Below are 10,445 nucleotides of genomic sequence, written 5' to 3'. Positions count from 1 at the left end.
ACATAGTCCACTGTACTAATAGACCCTTTATGTGTAAAAGAAAAAGCACCAAGATCTAAAGCTACAATAAACTTACATGAATCTAAACTGTCAGGGAGCATGTTGCACAAGCATTCAATAACTGCCTATCATGTGCAAGGCATAGCACTATATACTAGAATTCTCACAAAAAATTCCAAATTTTCTCTGTTCTTAAGAAACTTATAATCTACTGAAAAATTACAATATTAAAATGGATAAATATTAAGAATAGTAGTTAACTTTTATGTAGCATTTGAAGGTTTACAAAGTATTTTCCATATTTTAATCCAATTTGGTACTCACAACAATCCAGGGGGAAGAGGGTAGGCACTATTATTATTCCCATTTTATAATGGACAAACTGAAGTTAGAAGTTAAATGACTTGACCATACATGAGGCAAAATTTGAACTCAGGACTTCCTTTCTCCATTCACACCACCACCAAAAGAAAGAACACTATAACTAAGGATTTGGAAGACATTTCTCACAGAAGAATGCACAGGAGTAGAGTGTTCAAATCAATTAAGCAAGCATTAAGCAAGCAAATATTGACCTCTGTCTTTTCACCAATGAAACTCAGGTAATATTAACCATCCTTTTTATCTCACAAAGTTTCAGTAAGATTGAACTGACAATTTATCAATGAATAAACATGATACACCTACTCTGTATCAAGAACTCATTAATATGAAAGCATATTAAAAAGTGATTATTTAAAAAGTTTAAATTTTTGTCAAAATGGTATGACTGAAGTGATCCCACTCTCAGAAGATGTGAATTTTAAATGAAAAAATGAGCAGGATAATAGATACATTCAGTAGCCTGGCAAAAGAATAAACTCATTTGATTTAGTACAGCCACGGAAAAAAAGAGAATATAAAACTGAGAACCAAATTTTAAAGAGCATGTGTTTCTCTTCATTGAAAACATGGGGGTAATGAAATACTTCCAATTTACTGCTAGCAAAGACCTATTGCATGTGCAAACAACTTTACAAGCACATGCACCAGATGTCAGAAGCTAGTCATTAAAAAGAAACTTTTTTTGTTGTTGTTGAAAAATGATTATGGAATCATATGCAATTCAGATTTATGAAGATCTATATGTCATTGCCTGGGACATGAATTGTTTTAAGCATTACTATTTTTTTTTCCTCATAATCATAGGCTTACATGGTATAAGCAACCTGAAGAAAAATATGCTTTATCATTCTTTCCAGATAAAATCACCCTAAGCTTCTTCTAAAAATATCTTCTGCCTCTTTATTGAAAAATTTCAGAAAAAATTTGTTATTGGTTTGGTATTGAATGCCAGTTGATATTATATGTCATTTAGATTTGCATGCCACTGGTTGGCACAGTTCTTCACTGCCACAAATAGAATTCATTTTTCCTTTCTTGCCTACACAAATACACATATATACACAGCCTTTATTGCCTTTATATTTCTACTTAGATTATCTAATAACTCATAGAACTTTGTCACCACAATGATTGAATATGGACTGATGCTTACTTATAAATTTTTTCAGGGATATGCTGGTAAACATTTAGCATTTGGCTCTCTAGGGTGTGTGTGTGGAAGGTACACATAGCACACTATGAATTTAATCTTCAATATTAACCTTTCTTCCATAATTTCCTTAAATCTAAAAATCAGAAAAACAAATGAAGTCCTGATTTGTACCATTTGTTGATTTCTGAGGTATAAATACACAAACCAGAAATTTAATGACCTCTTCTTTTGAGCTGGCTTGAACTGGTTCAACACATTCTTATCTCTTCATATTCTTAGTGCACTGTCACACCAAGGGAGATAGATTTGGTTCAAGAAAAACAAGTGTCAGAACAACCTTAAAAATCTGGTTTATATTTTTTCCGTTTCCCCTAAAAACAGACAATGGCCATTTTCTAGATTGGATAAATATTACAATGTCATTCTATCTCCAATTCTCTCTTCTGCAAAGAAAAATCAAGATGTGGCCCTCTATTCTCTTTGCACTGACTCTCTGCAAATCCTCTTCCATCTTTTTTTTTTTTTTTTTTACTATATGAAAAAACTTTCTCAAATCCTCAATCACTTTTGTTATTCTCCCCTATCCAGGGGAGTACTAGACATAAAATGCAATGTACTTGGTATTAATCTAAGTAAGCATCCCTGTCTTGCTATACATCTTTGTGGTATTTATCCATTCACAAAATTTGTGGTCATTTAGTATAACTTAGCTTCTTTATCTATAAAAATTTTTATTGAGAATATTATAGGAATTGTGGTAGATAGAAGTAAGATGTTTCTAAAGATTATCAAAACGTTTTATGGCTGAAGAAACTTAAGCTCAAATTTATTTGAAATTCTTCAACACTTAGTTATAAAAAAATGTCGCCAAATCTTTTTAAATCATTGTCAATTTATCTGGAAAATTTTTCTTTATTATAAAATGTACAGTACATTGACCATATCAACACATTAAAGCAGTCATGGAAGTAACTATCAACCCACTATCCAGGACAAGATTAGATTCTGGATAATTGATTTAGTGACCTGGGGGGTGGATTGCAAAGAGGTCCTGGTATGCATACCTTTGACACCACAGAGAAGAGTCAGAAGCTTTTTGGGTGGCTCTAGTCTACATAATCCACAGTGTCAGAGCTTGTTTTCCTTTTCTCTACCTCAATCTATTCCCATCTCCTCCTGACTCAAAAGATCCCTCCTATCTGTGAAATATCCAACACCATACTTTTCCAGGTAAAGAGAGAGATGAGTAGCAAAAATATTATCAGGTAGTTAAATTGAAGGAAATTGGACAGGACCTGAAAATCAGTTTCCACATCTGCAGCTATATATCTGAGTCTTGTAAAGACCAATAATTTATAAAAATGAGACAAGAGATCATCATATGTCTTTTTAGTCTCATAGTCTAGGTTAAAAAATAAAACAACACCACATAAAAATAAATGATTGAATTCCATCCCTATAAATTGGTTCAAGTGATCCTTTCATACATAATTTGTAGGGTTAATGTTTGAAATGTTTTTATTAGAAGTAGCTCATTCATTTTCTAAATCCATGATCAGTCATCTGATTTTGAAGAAATGGTAGAGAAAAAACCAAATAGGAGAGTATTCATTTGATAGAATTGATTATGTGCAAGGAGGCAAATAAATGATGTATCCTCAATGTGGTCACAAAGCACTTTTTGGTTTTCAATCACTGCAGTTTATTTATAGTTAATACTTCTTTGGTATCCTTAAGGTGCTTGTCAAGCCACTGGGGGTTGTTTGCTTTAAAAAATAACATGTAGCTGACATCTTGGGTACCATGAAATATCACATGAAACCACATATATTCTGTAAACCCGAAAGGAAATCCCCCAAAGGTGCTGGAATCCCATTAAAGTGTCTACATTGTTTCCGTTGGCAAGAAGGGAAAGGATCTAAGTCATCTTATAAAATCAACAGGGTGTGCATCGATCCATCATGATAATGTTCTGTTAACTCCCTTTATCAACCCTCACTTCTTTTTAAAATGATATTTTACTTGCTGTACTTATTTTTTTCATTGTTGGGAGTTCATCAATGTAGAAAGTTGTGTTAGAATACATGAACGTAAGTTGTTTTAGAGTCACTGCCTAAGATGTTTTTTGCAGTGCACTTGTAAAAGCCTGCATCTCTCTGTGTGGAGTGTTGGATGATTAATGAGCCCTGAGGATGAAGGAATTTATTCCCATAGAGACGGGACTGAGCCCCTGCTATCAGATGTGATTTGTCTGGTAGCTCCCACGTTATTTCAGCTTTGGGAATCCCAATAGCCATGCAGTTCATTTTCACTGTGTTTCCTGGTCGAGTGTAAATGACAGGTGTTGGCTCGCTGGTGATTCGGGGAGGGTATGCTATAACAATGACAGGAACATTCATAACAGATGAGCCGTACTCTGTTTCAACCTTACACAGATAAGTTCCTCTGTCAAACACAGATGCTTCATGCACAGTTAGTGAGCCATTCTCTAACAGAGAAAAGCGTCCAACTACTTGGGGACCCTCTAAAACCATACCACTAGGTAGTGTCCAAGACACCTGGGCTTTCTGACTTCCTTGAGCAATGCAGTGAAGTTGCAAGGTCTCACCATTGATGATGCTCACCAGGTTTGGGTATTGATTACTAATTTCTGGTTTCAATCCAACTTTCAAAGACACCAATCTTTCAGTATAGCCAGCTTTGTTCCTAGCCACACAACGATAAGCTCCAGCATCTGCAGCAGAGAGACTGCTGATATGCAACATTCCATCCTTTTTATGGTAAAATCTCTGTAAATGTTTCCCACTCTGTAGTTCTGTCTCATTTGGAAGAATCCAAACAATACTAGGTTCAGGGCTTCCCTCAGCTGAACAATTGAGGTTGATAGTGTGACCTGCCATAGCAGTAATCTTTTCACTGACTGGGTTCCGGAAAACAGGTTTCTCCAAAGGATCCATCACTGTGAGCTGTACAATCAGCTTTGCTTCTCCACCTTCATTGCGTCCAATACACACCAGCTGCACTGAATCTGTCTTTCTTAGGCTTTTAATATCCAATGTGCCATTGCGATGGACAGTGATGCGGTTTCCATAATAGGGAGCTGGAAGGATCACACCCTCTGGAAAAGCCCACAAAACCCGTGGTGCTGGGATGCCTTCTGCTTTGCAGTCAATGAGCTTTCGGCTCTCTCTTGCAGCTATTTCTCTGACAGTTGTTATAGCATTGGGGTGGCCATTGATTGTGGGAGATTGGACATTAACATGGATCCAGACAATTTTTCTGTCCTCTCCAGCACTGTTCCTCACCACACATGTATAGTTCCCACTATCAGATCGCTGTGCTTTTTGAATAAGAAGGGTGCCATCCCTAAATACTTGGTACTTATCAGAAGAAATTGGAATTAATCTGTTGGTTGGAGAAAGCCATGTTATCTTTGGAGTAGGTTCTCCTTTAGCTTCACAGGCCACTGTAACAACATCCCCATATGGCACATGGACAATGGAGTAGGTTTTGTTGTGGATTGCTGCAGGTTCAGTGACCACTTTGACATGAATTTTCATTTCATCTTTCCCAATCTGGTTTTCAGCAAAGCAGGTATAGTCTCCTTCCTCTCTCATTCCCACTTCATTGAAGTAGAGTGTTCCATTATTAAAAACAACATATCTCTTTGTCCGTCCACCACTATCATCTGACTGCATGAAGGTATTGACCAGACTACCATCAGGAAGACTCCAGGAAATCTCAGGGTTGGGAAAGCCTGTAGCAACACAGTCAACCTTGAGGTCCCCACCATAGATGACTTTGTGGTCATTCTCCTTTTTATGTTCTATCTTAGCAGGTTTCATCATAACATTCACCTTCAGAACAACATAATCATCACCGATCTTGTTCCGAGCAACACACAGATAGTCCCCTGCATCTTTTTCTGTGACAGAATGCACAACCAAAGTACCATTTCCAAATACTTTGATTCTGGTGTCAAAGCTAAATGGGAAAGAAAAGAAACAAGATGTGAGTCTCCTGGTCATACATGCTGACTTCTGTTAACTAAAACAAAAAGGAAACATGTGGTACTAGAGAAATATTCATGAATGAGCTGCTACTGGAAAATGTCAAAAAGGGTTTTGTAGCCTTAAGAGAATACTATCCAAATGCTAAAATGATTTGCTGCACAAGAGACCTCCATGGTCTTTTCTGAACTTGAGCTGACCCAACCATTGATTCAAGAATTTGAGATTTACTCAAAGACATTACCTCTGCTAGTATGAGTGCTTCTTTGGCACATGAATCATTTGTACATTAATATCAAAAGAAATGTCACAGTCAAGGAAAAACTGATTCTAGATTAATCTTAAATAAATTGATGTTTATTTTTCTTTTAGAGAAAAAGTTTTTTTCATTATTTTCACTTATGATGACTATGTTTTGATATACCTCACAATATTAAAAACAGCATGATAGCAGTTATAATTTTAATCATATAAAAATATTCCTCTACAGAATCTTGTGGCTAAATTATGGTTTCCTCAGCACCTGGCAAAAGGAAGCTTCCATAGGCCACTGTAACTAGAACTTGCTGATACTTGCCAACTAAAACCTTAGCTCTGGCATTAGTTTGTCTTCAACTTGGAAGGACAGAAGATAATCATGTGCCATGTTTCCTCTAAGTAAAATTTACAAAATGGATTGCAATTGAAATTGTATCATCACTATAATCATCACTGGAAAAAATTTTGGTATGTTTTATAAACATCAGTACACAGTTGACTAATTCAGAATTATTTCTGACATTCAAGCATTGTACAAAATATAAGGTTTTTAGTGAAAATTTAACTTCCTAAGTATCAAAATTAAGAAATCCATCCATCCATCAATTATCCAAGGAGTATTTTCAAATATTTACTGAATTCCAGGTAGAGAATTAAGAAAACAGAATCTTTTGATTGAGACATCAGGGAGACATCAGGTATAATGATACTTGAATAAGCAGTTCCTTTTTACAAGTTCTTAGAAAAGTTGTCAACATATTTCTAAATGGAAAATTACAGTGAAAGGAACATCACTGCCACTTTCAGAAAGTTATAGCTAATGAGAAATATGCCTCATGCTATTTCTATTCATTGCTCCCAGCTCTACCTAACAGAACAATGCTAATTCTACAACAAGTGTAACCCTTCAAATACTTCCCACTTCTTCTCTCCTCTAGCTCTAGCTTTGGTGTTTGAAAATTGCCTTTGATTCAGAGGATTGAGAATGCTGAATAAGCACAATAAGCTACCAATTTTTTTTAATCATCAAGCTATATTCAATTCACACAGAAAAATCACACACTTTAGGCCTACTACAATTCCACAAGATAATCACTAATAGCTATGAGAAAGCATATTAATATTAAAAGATAATTTCAAAGTAATAGTTTCTTTTTATTTATTATACACTGGAAAGTCTTTAAATATATAAAGTAGTAAGTGAGGGTCTTTTGTCCAAAGACCAGCTTACTTTAATGAAGAAAGAGTGATTCTCAAAGTATGACCCTCAGGTGATGAATAGTTTTGGCCATACTGACTTATAAAAGATGGTTTGGGGAGCTGTATCAGTGACATTGTCTATATGGACAAAATCATAAATATTTTGAAGTGCTGAATTATAATGCCCTCAGAGATTTTGTTCTAACCACATTTTAAAGAATATCACTCATGTCTTCAATGAAAGTATGTCATCATGAAGAGAGAATTGAATTGGAGCTAGGAAGAGTTGGGTTCAAGTTCTGTCTCTGATAATTAGGGACTTTGGGAAAGGAACTAAGACTATCAGTACTCTCAAGAAACTTTCCAAGACTAAAAGTTTCATTGGCAGTTTTCTCATGGGAAGTTCTCTACACTAATGGAATCACAGATCCAGTCCCAATTCTAAACTTGATGTGTTTAAATTTTTTTTCTATTACATCATTGTTTAAAATGAGAACAAGATTCTACATGGGATTGAATTCCAATTATGCCATTGATTATAGAAAAACAGATTAACTATCTTGTTTAAATAAAATGCTCTTAGTTAACATTATATTAATGAAACTGTTTAGGTAAAGATATAGTTTTTTGGGGGGTGGAAATCAATCAGTTAAAAAATATTTACCAAACACATGCTATGTGCTAAAACACATGGGATTTAAAAAATGAAGAAATCCTTGCTTTCAAGACTTGGGGAAATCAGGACTTGCAAAAAAAAAAAAAAAAAAAGATTTAGATAGACATCTCATGTTATATATTTTTAGAAATAAATATTAGGTGATAGACAAACTTAAAAATAAAGTATCATAAAATGGGATTAAAATGAAATAATTTCAATTTATTAAGGGGAGTTTTTTTTAAATAAGCAGAATGAGTAATTAGAAAACAGATAAATATGGATAATTACATTAATTTTTAAATGCATAACAAAATACAATAGCAAGAAAAAATATACTGGGGAAATATTTAAGGCAAATAAAACAAGTAAAATTTGATAGAATGTAAAGAGTTGGTAAAAAGATACAAAGGCAACTCTCAAGCATAAGTATATATATATGGTAAAAGGAAAGTAACAGATAATTTCAAAGGAGATAAATTAATAATCACTAAATGGCTAAACTCACTAATAATTTACTCTAACTTCAAACATTATATGTCTAAATATATCTCTACATTTTGAGTATTATTTTATAATTAAACATGCATATCTACACACACACACACACACACACACACATATATATATATAACATATATCATATGTATCATATACATATATATATTCCCCCTGACAATGAAGATTAGTTAGTAAATTTCCAATTTGCAGCTTTTGCTGCCTGGAGTATTGAGAGATTAAGTGACACACACAGTCAATCTGTTTCAGAAACAGAATTTGATGCCAGGTCTTGTAATGGGCTGAGGCTTGAGTTGATGCACTGAGGTCCCAAGCACATGAGGCTAAATAGTAATTGGACCATACTCTATTAATATATAATCTTGGAGAAAGAATGGCCCCCGCCCACTCTTTGTGCAAGTCCTGATGTGTTGTATAGGAAATGACGATTTTGGTGGGTGGAGGCAGGGGAGTGGAAAAGGAAGGGGAAGGAGAGACTTTTGGGATTGCCATTGCCACGGTTGGCTCAGCTCACATCTCTCTCTGTTAGCTGATTTCCTGTGGCAGCTGCCCATTTTGCTATCGCAATCTTTATTCACCTCTTCACTTGAATAAAGACTGAAGATTTTTCCCTTAACCTGAGTTCCTGACTCTGGCTGATTTTAAATACGCGATTATTAAAAGCAAAAAGCAAAAAGAAGAAGAAGGGGAGGAGATGGCTCAGCCCTGAAGTCAGGAGGACCTGAGTTCAAATCCAGCCTCAGACACTGAACAATTCCTGGTTGTGTGACCATGGGCAAGTCACTTAACCCCAATTGCCTCAGCAAAAAGCAAAAAGAAGAGAAACAAACAGAAAGGTCATCGCACTGGCAAAAACAAAACAAAACAAAACAAAACAAAACAAAACAAAACAAAAAACCTAATAGAGAGAGATCTGAGGTGAGCAAACCGTGGCAATTGGCAATGCCAAAAGTCTCTCCTTCCCCTTCCTTTTCCACTCCCCTGCCTCCACCCACCAAAATCGTCATTTCCTATACAACACATCAGGACTTGCACAAAGAGTGGGCGGGGGCCATTCTTTCTCCAAGATTATATATTAATAGAGTATGGTCCAATTACTATTTAGCCTCACGTGCTTGGGACCTCAGTGCATCAACTCAAGCCTCAGCCCATTACAAGGTCTGACTCAGGATGTTTCTTTATTCAGTGTGCTTCTTCATGAATATCTCACATATAAATTAAATTGATAATAATTAAAATTGCTAAATAAATAAAAACTCTGTGGTACTATGTCATACTATACCATATCCATAAAATTGACCAAACTAATATCTTCAAAAGTCTGTGCTACCCACGGTTAAGAAGAAACAACTGTATTCATTAATATTGTTTGTGAAGTTGCAAACCAAGAGAGTCTTTCTGCAAAGCAAACACGGAGTATAGAGTAAAGGTTACCAAAATAACAAATCCACTGACCAAATAATTCTATTGTCATTTCAAGTGCTTAATCAAAAAAGAATTAAAAGACTATCTATTCAAGGATTTTTATAGTGGCATCATAGTAAAAAACATATGTACAAACAAAAAAATGGAAAGAGATTAAATGTTCAAAATAAAGGAATGGTAAAATAAAGATTAGGATAGAATACCAGTTGTATTTAAGAGTACAAGACATATAAGTAAATTTGGAAATTTTTAATGAAAATATAAATGGGAAAAATATGAATAAAAATAAAAATAGAAAAAATGTGAAAATGTGAAAATGTGAATAAAAATAGAGCAGACCTGAGAATATGGAAATTACAACTATATAAAACAATCATAAAATTAAAAGTGAATTGAAACCAGTGAGTAATTCTGATGGGAATGAAAGGTTATAGGGTCTCAGTTTTAGAGCTGGAATGGACCTTCACCTTTTCATTACACAAAAAAGAAATTTGAATCTCAAAGTTTTACTGACTTGTTCAATGGTTCATATTTGTAAGAGGTAGAATTTGAACTCAGGACCACTAATTTTAGAATGAATATGCATGGTTTTGGTGACATTCATTCTTTTTGAATAGAAATTATTGATTGCAAATTACATGTAATAATTTGCATTGATATTATAGCTTTAGTAGGAATAGATAATCAAGTTTTTTAACCACAAGAAATCATATGAATATTAAAGGATATTTTAAAAGGTAGAATTCCATGTTAAAATGTTGTAAAGCATCATATTTTCCTGTTGGAATGCCATTTGATAGTGTGAGTCAACTGAATAATTATGTTGCGATCTCCTTTTTAA

The 10,445-nt window shown here is 34.5% G+C and overlaps 1 protein-coding gene across 1 annotated transcript in view; it reads right to left on the bottom strand.

Moving 5' to 3' along the window:
• Positions 1 to 2,429: 2,429 nt before the first annotated feature.
• The window catches only part of MXRA5 (matrix remodeling associated 5), a 34,844-nt gene continuing 26,828 nt past the window's right edge, over positions 2,430 to 10,445 (bottom strand). The window contains exon 6 of the mRNA XM_051984574.1: positions 2,430 to 5,521. Coding sequence (XP_051840534.1) covers positions 3,613 to 5,521 — 1,909 coding nt within the window. The 3' untranslated portion in view covers positions 2,430 to 3,612. The remainder of the gene's footprint in view (positions 5,522 to 10,445) is intronic.

This window comes from Antechinus flavipes, chromosome 3, assembly GCF_016432865.1.
Source record: "Antechinus flavipes isolate AdamAnt ecotype Samford, QLD, Australia chromosome 3, AdamAnt_v2, whole genome shotgun sequence".
In the NCBI taxonomy this organism is placed as follows: Eukaryota; Metazoa; Chordata; class Mammalia; order Dasyuromorphia; family Dasyuridae; genus Antechinus; species Antechinus flavipes.
This window is presented reverse-complemented; position numbering and strand designations above follow the sequence as displayed.